The sequence below is a fragment of the Gracilinanus agilis genome, chromosome 1, assembly GCF_016433145.1.
Source record: "Gracilinanus agilis isolate LMUSP501 chromosome 1, AgileGrace, whole genome shotgun sequence".
Classification (NCBI taxonomy): Eukaryota; Metazoa; Chordata; class Mammalia; order Didelphimorphia; family Didelphidae; genus Gracilinanus; species Gracilinanus agilis.
The window spans coordinates 195,642,811-195,659,408 of record NC_058130.1 but is presented as its reverse complement, the minus strand read 5'-3'; the positions used below and the strand labels follow the sequence as shown (position 1 = coordinate 195,659,408).

Sequence of the window (16,598 nt, the reverse complement as noted above, 5' to 3'; positions counted from 1 at the left end):
AAGTTTTAAAGCTATGACCCAGATCCACCCTCCTTTCAAAAACCCACAGGAAATTCAGGAAGGGAAAATGGTGATTAGGAATAGGGAAGATCAGGGAGATCCAAAGGAAATAGCTAAGCTAACAAATCTTAAGAGAAAAGCTGCAGAATATAGACCTGGTTTTCAGTCCAAAGATAGAGCTCAGTGGGCCCTCCTCCTCTCATCAAGGCGCCAGGATCAACTGCCACTCCTCAGGATTCTAAACCCTTTTCAACTGTCAGAAATTCTGCAGTAAGTCTTTGAAGGGTTAATATGCACCCTTTTGTACTACATAAAACACTTGATTAAATTTGCAAGATACCAGGAAAACTCAATCTTATAAACCCCTTTTCCATGTATTCCATCTTAGGTAAAGAACATCATTTCTATATTCAAACTTATGGTCCAAATAGAAATCTTTTTAATCCAGTTTTCAGAAAAAAAATTGTTTCCTTTCTTTCCAATAAAGAAGGTGAGGTTGGCTGGCAATAATTAAAACTTTAAAAATGAAAGTACTCAGGCTCAATGAGATTGTGACTTGCCTAAAGTTTATAGCATCAATAGATTTTAATACTGGAAGGAATTTTAGCAATCATTTACTCCTGAGAATATTTAAGTTATAAATAAGATGAGTAAAAAGTGATTTGTGTAAGCCCACCTAGATAAAAAGTCTTAGAGGCAAGATTCAATTCATTTGTCTCAATTCTAAGTCCCAGATTCTATCTATACATAGCTAATAAAAGTTGGACCTTTGTTTGTTTAACTTGTTAACAAAACATTGTAAAGTTACCAAGTCTTTGGAAAATCCTTTTCTTCCTATACTTTGGCATAGGGTTCTGTCTCTAGTATTGGTAAAAGGAAAAGTAGCAAATTAAAAAAAAAAGTATCTGAATTCATAACATGAATATGTTTTGACACTCATCTCTTTCATATGTACATTGAATTTCAAAGAATATCCTTCACGTTTTAGTAATTTATAGATTGGCAGTTAATCAATTAGGGAATATGACCCCAAAAACCAGTCTATGGAACTACTAGAAATTAAAAGCTGAAAATTATCTTAGAAGACATGTAGTTTTATCTTATTTAAAGATGAAGAAAACTTTGTAACACATAAAGTATGGTTGGAGAACACTCCCGTTAAACTTCCTTTTAACTCTCAAGATAAAATGAGATGAATTTATTCAATCCAACAAGAATATAACTAACTCTTTCTTTGTATGATGCAGTGCATGGTTAGCATTACAAAAACAGAATGAGACTTTTTCCATCAAAACAATAAATAACAGAAATGCGACCACTCTTGCCTACCTGATAGTGTGAAGATTGAATGATTTCAAAGGAAAAAGAAAATATGAAATTATATGTAGTACCTACTAGTTACTATGTAGTGTGCTAAGTAATTTATTAACAGAATTTCATTTGATCTTTATAGCTACCTTATGAGGTAGGTGCTATTATTATGCTCATTTTACAATTGAGGAAATTGAGACAGAAGGAGATTAAGTGATTTTCCCATACTCACACAAGCTATATCTCAGGTTAGATTTGAATTCAATTCTGCTTAATTCCAGGTTCAGATATCAACTCACTACATCACCATTTGACTCATAATCAGTCATTTGAAATAATATGAATAGAAGCTTTTAAACCAAAAAAGTATTATGTGAATATTATCAATATTATTCATATCTTCCAGAATAAGTTGCCACAAAGAACTGAGCCCAACATTTTACATAAAATAACAAGGCTAGCTAGGGTTCAAGACACTATCATTTTTTTTTAAATTATGAACCTTCAAAAAAGAAACTATTCATTGTAACAAGTAATATTTTGTCAGTCTCTCACTGACTATCCAGTGAATATTATGTTCAAAGCACTGTACCTGGTAGGAAAAAAGATAAAATAGGACTGTAATTAAGATATATTTTCTTCCTAGAGTTTATAATCTACTATAGATGATTATACTTTATGTCATATATTTATATAAGATATATTATACTTTATTATGTATATTATATTTATAATCTATTGGGAGTTAGATGAGGAGAGAAGGAAATCTATCATATATGTTAATTTTCCTTGCAGAGAGACCTATTCCTGTCATTCTTGTGTTTAAAATTCCTTAATGATTCTGATTCCTATTGCTCATCAATTATGCCTAATCTGGTAATCAGGACTAACAATGTATTCTCCCTTCCACCATCATAGGCTTATCTAATACTGCTCTGCTTTATATATTCCCCTTTCAATCTTTGAAGAATAAAATATCATCTGAGAACTAGTTTAGCACTGATGTATCTCCAGAACATGAGCTAAGTCCCTATGGATATATATTTTAGGAGTAATTATAGCAAAGATAAATGATTTCATTAGTTGAGGCAGTTCTTAGCCTGCTAACTCCTAATATTCTAGAGATGGTAACTTATGTTAGAGAAAGGACTAATGGTGTTGACATTGGCAAAAAGACTTAGAAGAGTGTTCCCAGAGTCACCCTACTGGTATATGTTAGAGGAAAGAGTTAAGCCCTGGTCTTCCTGACTGCAAACCTCTATTACTCTGGCTTCCTTCATTATACTAGATTGTTTCCTGAAAGACAATTAATCTAAGACTTTCTTTTAATAATGTATGAATCTCAGTTTGGGCCCTGATCTTTTTTCAGACAATAGAATCCATAAATGGTGGGAAACTCTTTTCCAGTGCCTATCTGATGGATATAAGTACCTCTCTGAAAATTATCCGTTACTATGCAAGCTGGGCAGATAAGATTCATGGCTGTACAATACCAATTGGTAAGTAAATTTGAGAAACACTTTAAAAAAAATGTATATCCAATGTATATTAGCATTTGGTGCTAGAATTGTTTTAATTACACTTTCCCATTCTTTGCTGCTTTCTGCTAGTTTCTTTTCCTTTGCTTCAGTCTCTGATAGCATTTACAGTCTCCTTGAGAAGGCCAGTCCTTCTACTTGTAGGCTAGATCCTATCCTCTTGCGTTATTTCCAGTTGATGGTATTCCAAAATCTTTCCCCTCTCTCTTGAGTCTTAAACCTTTTCCCTTAAATAGGTTTGTCTCACCCAATCTTAACCTACTTTCAGTAAATCCTATCATCCTATCAAGTTCTCATCTTTTATCTCTCATCTTTTCTTAACCAAACTCCTTGAAAATGAACAAAACAAAACTTTGTATTAGTTATTTGCAATTCTCCTTTTACTCCTCAGTCCTTTGCAGTCTCCTTTCATCCTCTTCACTCAACTGAAGCCATTCTTAATTGTCAAATCAGCCTTTTTCCATCCACCTCATTCAACTGAAATCATTCTTAATTGCCAGATATGATGCCCTTTTCTCAGCCTTCTCAATCCTTTTGCTGAGTTTCATATTATTAACCATTCTTTCCTCCTGGATTATTTCTCCTCTTTATCTATTCGCTCTTTGTTTGACTCCTACCCATCTGACTGGTCCTTCTCAGTCTCCTTTGCTGACTTTTCCACATCACATTTTCTAACTCAAGTTATGTCCCTTACAGGTCTTTCCTGTAGTTTCTTCTTTTCTCCTTTTAGATTCCCTTTGAGTAACTTCATTAGCTTCTATGGGTTAAAACCTTGTCTCTAAACACATAATTTCCCTTTTCACATATATCAAACTAGATATTAATGTTAAAATTAAATAGTAATTATTAGCTTATTAATTAAACTATTAAAATTAAACTTAAAATATCTTAAGATAAACATGTCTGAAATGGAACTTATTATCTTTGTCCATAAACCAAACCCTTTCCATTTCAGACTTTAATTTACCACCCTCCTTCCACTACATTATATTCATTATCTTGGACTCCTCAACCACATACCCAATCAGTTGGCAAATCGTATCCATTTTGACCTTCATGACAACCTTCCTATCTAGTCCCATCTCTCCACTCATACAAACATTGGTTTAGGTGGCCATCACCAGCTCACGACTAAGTTATAGAGATAGAATCCTAATTGGTCTACCCCCTCAAATCTTTCCTCACTGCTATGTAAATTTTCCACTGCTGCCTAAGTGTTTCTCTTTAAGAACAAATTTAACCAGGTGGCTCTCCTCAACCAAATCCAGTGACTTCAGAATTCTTTAAGAATCAAATATCAACTGATCTATTGATCTTTAAATCCTGGGCCCAAACTATTTTTCCAATTACATTGGATATTATTCCCCTTCCTACACTCTGTATTGTAGATAAACTGGCCTTTTTTTACTCACACATAAACACTACATATTCATCTTCATCTATGTTTTTGTAATGACAGTCTCTTATTCCAGTAATTCCCTCTTACTTTTGTCTCACAGAGTCCTTTCTTCTTTTAAAATGTAGTTCAAATTTCTCTATGAATTCTTTCCTTATCTGCTGAATTTCTTATACCTTCTCCTCCAAATTACCTTTTATTTAGCTTCTATATATAACCATAATATATTTTATATTATGCATTTTTAAATTCATTAACTATATGTATTTTTATACATATTTGTTGTCTCCCCCACCAAAATGTAACCTCATTACAAGGGAGTGTTTCATTCTTTGTATGTATATCCCACGAACCTAGCAAAATGCTTGATACAAAATGATGCTTAACAAAAATCTGTGGGGTGTTTGACTTATTAATAATGAAAAATCATATTTGCAAGAGTCAGATTATATTTACTAGATGCCTTTGAAAACCCAGCAAAATTTTGCCATCGACTGGCTTAGAAATATTTTAATAAAAATAAATACAATGTTAATTTTTCTAGAGTACAATAATTATTTAAAGGAATAAAATTTAACACATGCACACATATATCATGTGTGGGTCAGACATAGCAAAGCTTACATTTAATGTTATGCCCAAGTTTTTTTGTTTCTATATAATCTGCAATGATATGTTATGCTTCTGTGTAGTTAGCTAACACTCTTTCTATGCTCCAATAACATATCAGCAGAGCCATTTCCCACAGCCTTGCTTTGTACTGTTGATTTAAACTTCTGCCGAAAGTCATTAACTCAAAGGAAGATAAAAATGGATTGAAATGAATGACTATTGAAATGAAAGAAAGATTTATTAAGCCCTAATTATATATAAAGTATTACATTGCAAGGTTCTTAGGGAAATAAAAACAGGAAAAATTAAAAATAGCAGGAAGAGCAAAACTGAATATTAAGCAAGTGGAATGAAGTCAAAATCAGATATCTTTGGAGAGGAAAAAGATGAGAGAATTTTGTTCTGACATGATTTGGGTGGTTTAAGTCACATCATATTTCATGCTACATAATAAAAGTCATTTAAACTTTAAAAAAACTAAACACACTTATAATACTAAAAATTTAAATGTCCTATGAATATAATGAGACCTCAATATACCATATTCTATTTTAAAATGTAGTGTTATAAAATCCTCTTTTTCCACGTAGAAAATAATTACCTTTGTTACTACTATTACTACTGTTTTTTAAAACAATATTTGTCTGATATGGTATGTTTGTTTTTTAAATTTCAAAATAAATTAATTTTGCTTTGTTTTAGATGGAAAGTTTTTCTCATATACAAGACATGAGCCAATCGGTGTTTGTGGCCAAATCCTTCCTGTAAGTTACTTCTACATATAAGACTTTGAAAACTATTTAATTAAAAAATGAATTGGTTTCTCTCTGCCACATAAAGGAGTGTTTAAAACTGTACTAAATATATAAGTTGTAAAGGGCATATGCAGTAATCTATTTGTACATTATTTCTCCTGTGACTAAATGGCTTCCTATACATAAACTAGGGATTCTTAAACACTTTTAGGTCAATGGAATGTGTTCTAAGTTTGTAATATCAATGAATTCAACTTATTCATAGGACATTTAAGGTCTTAGTGCCTTATATGTGTTTAGTTTGTTTTTTATTTAAGTGATCTTTACAATATTCTTATTCAATATGCTTCGGTTTCCATAATCTTTCTTAATATGGAATGGGAGAAGGAAAGAGGGATAGATTTTGGATCTATGCTTTCATTGTTAAAGAAGACTCTAGTATTGAGACTTCTGACAAAGTAGTTCAACTCATTCGCTATAATACATAGTCTTACAGAGATGTCTAGGGAAATGAGAATTAAAATGATTTGTCTAGTATTATACAGTCGATTTATTAGAAACAGATTTGAATTGAATTATTCCTTACCTTGAGTCTGGTTTTCTCTACCATGTCTCTCTAGAATAAAGAAATGGTTAAGGAATTTGCAATAAAGAAATGGCAAAGGGCATCATTTAATTAAAATTGTATTAGACACCATTTGCTCACCAGCTTTTTCAATTGCTGACTGGAAGTTCTAATCTTGGAAAAAAACACCATCTCCAAGCTGTGAAAATCTTTTAAATGATTTTCAGAAGTAGAACATAGACAGAAATCTTGCAAGATGAGAGAACATGGATGGGTTTCTGACTAGGAGTACCCATGTCAATAAGATCAGAAATCTATTGAAGTATTATCTGTACTAAATAGTGTCAGAAGCATTTTGCCAAGCTACTCACATAAGAATTTCAGCCATGGGAAGACTAGAGAATACTAATATTGCTATTATTATAATTAGAATCTTTAAGTGCCTTAGAATTTCCAAAACACTTTGCAAAAATCTTTTTTTTCACAAGTCTGGGAAGATGGTACTCTTATTTTTTCCATTTCAAAGATGAAGAAACTGATATAGATAGAAGCTAAACAGCTTTGCTAGGATCACACAGAAAACCAGAAGCCACATTTGAACTCAGGATTTCTTAACTCTACATTCAGCATTCTATCTACTGAACCATATAGTTGTCACTATAATAGCTAATATTATGTATCACATTAAAGTTTCCAAAATAATATATATATATATGTCTAAACATGTGTATATATATATATATATAACTAGTGATTCAAGTGACTTATATTCTGATTTATTTTTTCATGATTTAAAAACACATGGAAAGAAATTTTTTTAAAAATTCATTAAACCAGAGTACATCTTTATTGGCATTTCCTTTTAAAGTTGAAGAAATGCCATCTAGATGATAAAACATTTGCATTTTCCAATATACCATTCAGATTAAAAAAGGTAGACAAATAGACAGACAGATGGTGATGGATAGATGGTTAAGTTGATAAATGAATGAATAAGTATATAATTAGATCAATGAATTGATAAATAAACAAATACATGTGCTGGTAATGTATATAAAATCACATACAGGGGGCAGCTGGGTAGCTCAGTGGAATGAGAGTCAGGCCTAGAGACGGGAGGTCCTAGGTTCAAATCTGGCCTCGGCCACTTCTCAGCTGTGTGACCCTGGGCAAGTCACTTAACCCCCATTGCCTACCCTTACCACTCTTCTGCCTTGGAGCCAATACACAGTATTGACTCCAAGACGGAAGGTAAGGGTTTTTAAAAAAAAAAAAAATCACATACACAACTCATATCTATATCTCTGACAAACTACTTGATCTGGTAGGAGATTTCTAATATTTAAAGTCCAATACAATAAGTTTGAAAACAATAATAAGTGATCAACAGAACAAGAAGCATTTCACTCTTTAATAACTTTTGTATCACATTGGAAATTTGATTCCTACTCCATGAAATGCTACTCTTTTTGGTAGAAAAATAATTGAAAAGGACAAAAATTAAAAGACACGACTTGCCCATGCACCCCCACCACATGCACAAGAATGGGTTTTTCTAAAAGTTTATATATGTGCAGGTAGGCATTTCAATGGATAGACTACCAGCTAGTCATAAGTTCAAATGCAGCCTCAGACACTTCCTAGCTGTGTGACAATTTCAGGGCTCTGAATGCTCTTCAGACTTAGAACTACTATTGATTGTAAGATAGAAGGTAAGGTATATATAGGTTTTCTTTGAACCTGTGCTCATATTAAATCTATGACATCACAATTGCAGTTGGTGATATTCTAATTATTACTTAGGGAAATGTTGAATGTATAGGAAATATATTAATTGAAATAAAGTTCATTACTTTAATATTTAACAAATATATTATTTCAGCAATGTGTTCTCCCTTTTTCTATCTCAATAATAATCCATCTATATAGATAATCTTCATAAATTGTTTGCTTGAAGGAAAAAAATTCTTCAGTTGATGGCCACTTCTCTGATTAAGCTATTGCAAACATAACTATGCCAGGCTTTAAATGACATAAAACTTAGCACTTCCTGTAAAACCAAAAGCATTTCAATTGGATAGAATCCTCCAGAACTTCTGTTCCACACTTCAGTCACCCTACACCATCATGACATATTAGATAATGAGTTTAATGAAAAATATAATACAGTATTAATCAAGAAATTGATGTTTACCTATTGCTTTATAGTGGAATTTCCCTTTGGTTACACTAGCTGTTAAAATTGGACCTGCCCTTTGCTGTGGAAACACTGTGGTTGTCAAGCCAGCAGAGCAGACCCCCCTCAGTGCTCTTTATGTAGCATCATTAATCAAAGAGGTAAGTTTGCTAAGTCACAATGTGCTCTAACAATCTACTATGTGAAAAACTGGAGTACTGCCCTCAGTAAAAATCATTCTGTTCATTCAGATTCCTTGCTTCCCTTTACATGAAACAACTACTTCACCTAACTATAAAGAGGACAAAATGGGCTTTGCCAAAGTATAAGGAAACGTTAAAATTATAATTACTAAAATTATTAGGGGCAACTTGGTGACAGAAGTTCCTGGGCTCAAATCTGGCCTCAGAAACTTTCTAGTTGTGTAACTCTTGGCAAGACACTTAATTTCATTTGTCTAGCCCTTACCACTCTTCACTTGGAACTGATACTCAGTTTCAATTCTAAGACAGAGATAAAGGTTAAGAAAAATTAATAATAATATTGACATTGAATTCAGAAAATTAAGGTAACTATATATTAATTTAAGTAGGCATCAGAAGCAAAAATTGACTAAATATCTCCGAAATACATTCTAATTCCTTGTTTTTTATTATTATTTTATTATTTTATCTTATTATTAATTTATTAATAATTTAAGTTATTTTATTATTTTAAAAATTCACCTAACAACATATTTACATTATGACTTCGTCAAAGTTTCTAAATATTACATGTAGTCTTAAATTACCTTTAAAGTTTGCTCTTTCCCCACATGCAGACACTATTTTAATTTTTCTTTAAAACTTCCAAAACATGTGATTTGTGATTTTCTTGGTGTGTGCATTTTCTCCACTGACACAGATCATAACCTCAATGCAAAAAAAGAATTGAAAATCTTTAGAGTTGCTATGACTGGAAAATACAATATTCTGCAAATCACAAAGCAATAACATGATTAAACTTAAGATGATTGTAGATCAGTATGTATAGATTTTATTACTGATCTGGTTTCAAAGCCTTTCTAGTTCTCTAGAGTCTGTCAGGGATTCTGCGGTGAGTTAGATAATAGAATTCAGGGGATCCTCTAAAGTCTTACTCTAATACCTCATCATAGTGTGACTCCTTAAAGATGGGAATGTTCCTTGCCCCAAGAACTCTAAGAGCTGAATTTTATTCTCTGATTGTCCTTCTAAATGTTATAATCTAAGAGAATTATGGAAATTAAATGTTACATCATAATGAGACATTAGAAGAAGAGCCAAAGGAAATAATAGATGATAGAAAGATAGGTCAATAACCAGAAGAAATAAGTTAATACTATTAATAATTCCCTTTCCTTTCTAGTATAGTTATCATTATCTTCACAATATCCTTTCCTGGTAAAGGGAAATGAAGTACAGAAAATATTTTATCATAACTGTCTTTTGGGCACAACAAATGTTTCTGTCATGATGGTTAAATAAACGAATGAATGAATGAATGAAATCATGTTTTGGGGAAATAGTGATTTTACCTTCTGCTCATTTCCCTCTACTTCAAGAAATATTTGACCACAGAAATTTATGTCATCTCTGAGTCACTCTAAATGTTCTTTTTGAAAGATATTTCACTCTTTCAAGATAAAACATATAATTAAGATGAACTAATAGATGGAGATTTTCTACTTTGTATAATTGTCTTCTTCATTATAGTGAGATTCTAAAACTCTTGATATTAAGCAAGGTGGATTTTTCTCTCTTTTTTTTTAAACCCTTAACTTCTTTCTTAACTTTGATGCTAAGTACAGTTTCCAGGCAGAAGAGCAGGAAGTGATAGGGAATTACAGTTAAGTGAATTGCCCACAGTCACACAGCTACAAAGTACTTGTAACCAGAACATAGGAACTCCTGTCTACAGGTCTTGCTTTCTATCCACTGAGTCACCTAGCTACGCCTGCTTTTCTCTTTATAGTAGTTTTAAATCATTTTTCTCTGGAATTAATTCATGGCTTTCACTCTCTTAGGCAGGAATTCCACCAGGAGTAGTGAACATTGTGCCTGGTTATGGACCCACAGCTGGAGCAGCCATTTCTTCTCATATGGATGTGGATAAAGTGGCATTCACAGGGTCCACAGAGGTAAAACAAATTAACTCATCCCTAAAGTTTAGTTTTTGCAACAATTTTGGGGTCAAGTTTCATTTAAATTACATTCTTATCTAATGCTTTCAAATGTGATTTTGAGGAAAGGAATTTAAGAAGAGAACAGTCTTCAATTTAATACAAGAGGAATTCAGGTCTGGAAGAATATAATACCCCCCCCTCCACCCAAGAGCAAGAGATTTTTCTCTTTTACATTTGCATTGTTTCTAGCACAAAAATTAACACAGAGTAGACTGTAATAAATGTTGCTTAATCGATTCAACAAGGCACTGTTGTTTCTCCATTAGACCTTCCTTTCTTAATGTGTTTGTCATAGTTAGACAGGCATCCAAATAAACTTTAATACTGTGAGCCAACACTAACTTAACAGGTGAGGAAAGCCCAGATGGATCCACATGTTGCTATTCATGAGATATATGTGGATGTATAAGAACTGACTGTGACTGTAAGCAAGACAAGGTCATGGTCATGCTCTAGGTGTTTGCACATAGTTATAATGTAATGATAGATACTCTGATGAAAACTCAAACCAAGCCTTAGCAGTTTAATATGATTACTCTCTATTTGTGGCATTATTTCTTAAGATCAATACCAAATTGTATGTAAGATCTTATATGCCTATGATGCTTTAAAGCTTACAAAGAACTTTTCTTACAGCAGCTCTTCAAAAAATAACATGGTCTTGAAGTCAGAAAATTCAGGCTTTGTCACTGAGTAATTTAACACACAGCAACTCTCAAGCTCTCTGTGCCTCAGTTTCTTCTTCTGTATAATAAAAAGATTAGACTAGTCTTTACCTATTCTCAGAGTTTTTGAGTTGTATAGGTAAGGGTGAGGATCAGGGAGAGGGAGAAGGAAAGAGAGAGAGTAAGAGAGAGAGAAAGAGAAAGAGAGAGAGAGATCCGTATATAAGTATATATGCTAACAAAAAGAGAATACAAGTACATGTCATATCCATCTATATCCATTACAGTAATGTATCTATCTTAACAGTTTTTATTATAATAGCCATTCAGGGAACCCATTATGCTCCTTTAAAACATGTTTCCAAGTTTATTGTTTTGTAAAAGCTTTGTTTTTGGTTTTTTTTTTAACTTTTGGTAAATACATGTTATTTAGATATCAGACAAATAAATGCTGAAACAATTGATACCTGTCATTTACAGAATGAATAAAAGTTCATACCATGCTTTATGGAAATTATCTCACTTCATCCTTACCTAAATCCTGGGTTACCTACTTACAGGGATTTTTCTCTGTTTTATAGAGGGGGAAACTGAGGCTCAGAGAACTTGAGTACATTGTTAACCTCAGGTAATAGAGATACTGGCAAAGGAGAGCTCAATAACATAACAGTGTTTGGAGATATCTAATATTTGGCCTGGTTATACATTTGAAGATCTAGAACTACTTTTTAGAAGATACAGTTGAGAGGCCAGTTGTGGGATGGTTTTCTGTCACAAAGGGTAAGCAAAGTTGGAAGTCCACACATCCAGTCCAGCTAAAATTAATCAGTGGGAATACAAAATGAAGCACTAATTCTGATTCAAATTACATAAAATGAAATGTATGGAATTGGAGAGGTGGTGGGCTTCTTTGCAACAACTGTTTATCAAAAATGGTCCATTTAGAGTCATTGAGAATAGAAAGGGAAAGCTACAATTTAATGCAAATTTAATGCAATTACCTTCTTGGACAAGACATATATGTCTAGGGTGGGAAAGTTGGAATGGGAAAGATTCCAGATGTGCTCCAGATGAAGAGCTTAACTTGCATTTACTTCATTTAATCACTTTTTATATAATTTAGTATAAAACTAATTCATCTTACATAATCCTTGAGTAGGGTATGTAATTAGAGAGTTAGAAAGATTAGTCCTAGTTTTTCATTAACTGTGATAGTTATTTTAAGAGCTCCTGTTATAAACCTTCTTATATTAAGTACACATCTTTTAATATCTGCTCATTTCAAATAAAAAAAAAACAAAACTAATCATAGCGTTGGTTATAAAATTAGAAATTTATTACTAGTATTTGCTTTTTTTAGGAATATATGCTAATAGTCGGGTCCTCAGATTTTATGGTTTAAGGAAACAACTTTGTGCATCTTTAAGTTTCTTCTTATGAGTTATTATCTATTATAAGAACAAAAAGTCTTTTTCTAAAATACTGTCTGAAGATAGTAGTGACAAGATCAATAAAGTACTTGAGCTTGTACTAGAATTTATTAACTATAGCTAATAAACTTTGAAAATTGGCTTTTGTTAATCAGTGATTGGTATCAACTGCCAAAATACTATAAAAACAAACTATTAATATCCAGAAGAGGACAATCATCACAGACTGGGGTGATTTATACAAAATACCAGAGGACTTTCATTTATTATTTTAGTATCTTCAAAACCAAATAGGCATTTTACTTATTGTTTTATATTATTAATAACTACCCACACCACTTCTTACTTTTTCTGATCATACATGATTTAAGTTTAATCTTAAATATCTCCATGAGATTCATTATTGGTGATACTCTATATCTCATGTCTTTCTATTGCTCTTTGTATTATTTGAAATTACAATTCTTTGGAGAATATTGATGATTAAGAGTTGTAGTATTTCAGGAGGAAACCATTTGAGACGGCTGAAAGCAATTTTTTCCAATTGCAATCTGGTCTGATTTCTTCCTACTATTCCATTTTATGCCTAACACTTTGGTAATCTAGAATGAATGCTGAAGTTATACATGTGCTCAGACTTATTTGATGGCTACTTATGCAATTGTATGACATAACTTGGACAATATATATTTTTCATCAGCTTGGGGTTTCCAATATCAATAGACAATAATCGTACAAAACAAAGTCTAGGATTTCATAAACATTCATTCATTGTTTCAAGTTAATTGAATTGAAATATTAGCAAAATATAGTGTTGTAACATCAACTGGTATTTTAAGAGCTCTCTCTCTTCTTATACCAAAGTTGATTTTGGAAAACAACTTGCTAAAAATATTAGCTACAATGATAGAAATTGATTTTATGGGATTGTTACACAGCATAATAAAATACAGAGATACCTGAATGGAAGCAAAGGACGTCTCCAAATGTTTTCTTTCAATTTTACTTCCTTATAGAGTGTTATTGAAAAGGAGAATGAGATAAGGAACCCTGAGAATAGAGGAGATTATGAAATCATCCGATTTTAAAATTGGAAAGTATGTTTGAAATCATTTAGCCTAGTGTCCTAAGTAAATAGAAAAACAAACCAAAAATATAAATTAGAGAACACTATGAGAAATATAGGATTTAGAAATCTAAGAGCTATGGATGGGAAGCAATCAACTCTCACAATTGGGAGCCAACTTCCTCTTTATATTCTCTTTCAGGTTGGCCTGCTAATCAAAGAGGCTGCTGGGAAAAGCAACCTGAAGAGGGTTTCACTGGAGCTGGGGGGAAAGAGTCCTTGCATTGTATTTGCTGATGCTGACTGTTAGTATAATTAATGTTTTTACATTTCTTTTACTTTTACAGTGCCAGAAGGCAATGTTTGAGAAATATTATGCAAAGAGCTTAATTATTTCTATCTAGATTACTGAGATGGGACTTTTAAAAACCAACTCAAAAATCTATTACAATTCTAAATCCTCTCTTTGTAGGGAGCTTTGCTAGGTGCTAGGAATAAAAAACACAGAAATCAAAAGCTTTTGCTCTCTTCCAGAGGCTTACATTTTACTTGAGTTTCTCTTATAATAAAACAAACAAAAAACCTCTCAGGTTTTACTTTTTGAACAAAATCAAGAAACTAAAAAGCATTAAGTTATGGGTTGTTTGTCTTTTAGACCTTATCATAGCAATAGGAAAGCTAAGCTCTGGTGTAAAGGACACAAGGACCTTGATTTGATATTGGATCATCTACTTCTGTTGTTTTGCCTGCATAGCTTTTTATATGATAGACACTGCTGCATTTTCTATACTACCCTAAGAGATGCTATCTGAAAAGTTTTTCCACCCCTTTGGAAGTTATTTCAGAAGGACTTTAAAAAAGTTGGAAAATTCCATCAAGTTAAAGGAAACTGATCCCTTAGGTTGCTATAATGCTGCTGTTGCTGCTACTGATAATAAAAATGCACCTAGCATTTATTTATCTTTTTAAAGGTGAAAAAGTGACTTACAAATATTAACTCATATGATTGTCATAACAGAGCTGGGAAGAAGGTGCTATTAATATCCCCATTTTACAGATGAGGAAATAGGTCAATTGACCTGCACAGGGTTACATAACTGCTGTCAGAGGATAGGTTTGAACCAGAGTTTTCTTGAATTGAAGCTCAGCATTGTATCCATTATGTCGTTTTGTGTTCTTTAAGTTATCAAAGGGTAATATTGGAAATCTCCTAAACTAAACACTAAATAGAATAAAACATCCTTTGGTCCAGAAAATAAGTTGATCGTAGCATTATGGAAAAAATTATATACACATACTTAACTCCAAAACCAAGCTTTTGGGAAATTAATATATTAAAAAGACTATTGTCTTCTAGTACAAACATAACTGGTCAGTTAGGTGACATAGAGGATAGTGAGCCAAGACAGAGTCAAAAAGACTCCTCTTCTTAAATTCAAAAAATCCATCCACAGATTCTTAACTAGATGTTTGACCTGGTAAGTTGCTTAGCCATATTTGCCTCAGTTTTTCATCTGCAAAATAGAGATGCAAATGTCAAACTACTCCATTTTTACTGCCTAGAAAACTCCAAATGGGGTCCTAAAGAGTTATACACAAGTGAAAGTAACTAGAAATAATAATGAAATAACTATAACTTTTAAAAATGCATGCAACTATCTCAATAATGCATTGGCAGTTTTTTCATTTTTTTAATTTGAACAACATGGACCCTCTTTTTGAGGCATTTTAAAAGATTCTTTTTGGAAATCAAGATTTAAATTTTTTTTAGAAGAAGGAAAATTTAGATTCCACTCTAACTGTTTCACATACCATTGCTGGAAAGTTTTCTCAAGGCTGAAAACTATGTTTTGATAAGTTGAGTCCTAGAGACTTGAATAGTAATTTCAAAATTTCCTCAACTTTGCAGTTTTAAAGCTATCACTACAATAAACATTCAATGACAATAAAGTCTAAAGAGAGAAATAGGCTATCCATGATGTATTTTAAGGGCCAAAAGACATTTCCTCTCCTTTTTACAAAACAAAAAAAAAAATTAAAATCATTGTTTGGGAAAGTGTGATATTTTACTTTGCAGAACCATTGTATAACCTCCTGGCTGGTGTTTTTGTTTGTTTGTTTTTACAGTGGATAGTGCTGTGGAATTTGCACATCATGGCGTATTCTTCCACCAGGGTCAGTGCTGCATTGCAGCATCAAGGCTTTTCGTGGAAGAGTCCATTTATGATACGTTCGTTCAGAGGAGTGTAGAGCGTGCCAAGAAATACACACTGGGGAATCCTCTGGATCCAGAAGTACAGCAAGGCCCCCAGGTTGGTACTAATGGAATGTAGACAATAGAAAACAACTATCAATAAAGAAAATGAAATCTGTCTGTATTTCACTTCTATGGATCAGAATGAAATGAGGATGATTTTGGCCTTACTGGTTTTCCTGAACCTGATTGGAATAGATTGAAAAGATGAGCACAATAGAATTTCTTGAATTGAGGCAGGAAACAGAACTTCCTCAGACTGTAGTCAGGAAGCCATGAGTTAAAAATCTTCCCTCTGACAAAAGCTGTGTGTAAGGTTCTCAGCCTATTTTCTCATGTGTAAAATGGAAATAATAATAGTACCTACCTCATAGAAAATCAAATGAGTAAACATACCTATAATACTAGGAAAACATGAAAGTGCTATATAAATGCTGTTATTTTTTATTATTTAATAAAAAATAAATCTCTCAGCCTTTTTCTCTTCCTTTGTATATACGGAGTAAATTGTCATAAAGGTATCCTCACATGCTGTCTTGCATGATACAGAAAAGAGGAGACTTATTGTGTAGTGTGCCTCAAAACAAGTCAGACTAGTTCCTTTGAACAACTTGGGAATTTGACACT

At 32.5% G+C, this 16,598-nt stretch overlaps 1 protein-coding gene across 3 annotated transcripts in view; it reads left to right on the top strand.

Annotated features, from left to right (window-relative positions):
- The window catches only part of LOC123233362 (retinal dehydrogenase 1-like), a 41,029-nt gene that overhangs the window by 12,748 nt on the left and 11,683 nt on the right, over positions 1 to 16,598 (top strand). The window contains exons 4-9 of one of the 3 annotated variants that reach the window (XM_044659488.1): positions 2,681 to 2,810; positions 5,560 to 5,621; positions 8,386 to 8,514; positions 10,398 to 10,511; positions 13,920 to 14,022; positions 15,845 to 16,029. In XM_044659488.1, coding sequence (XP_044515423.1) covers positions 2,681 to 2,810; positions 5,560 to 5,621; positions 8,386 to 8,514; positions 10,398 to 10,511; positions 13,920 to 14,022; positions 15,845 to 16,029 — 723 coding nt within the window. The remainder of the gene's footprint in view (positions 1 to 2,680; positions 2,811 to 5,559; positions 5,622 to 8,385; positions 8,515 to 10,397; positions 10,512 to 13,919; positions 14,023 to 15,844; positions 16,030 to 16,598) is intronic. The other 2 variants (XM_044659492.1, XM_044659497.1) reach the window with 2 other exon arrangements.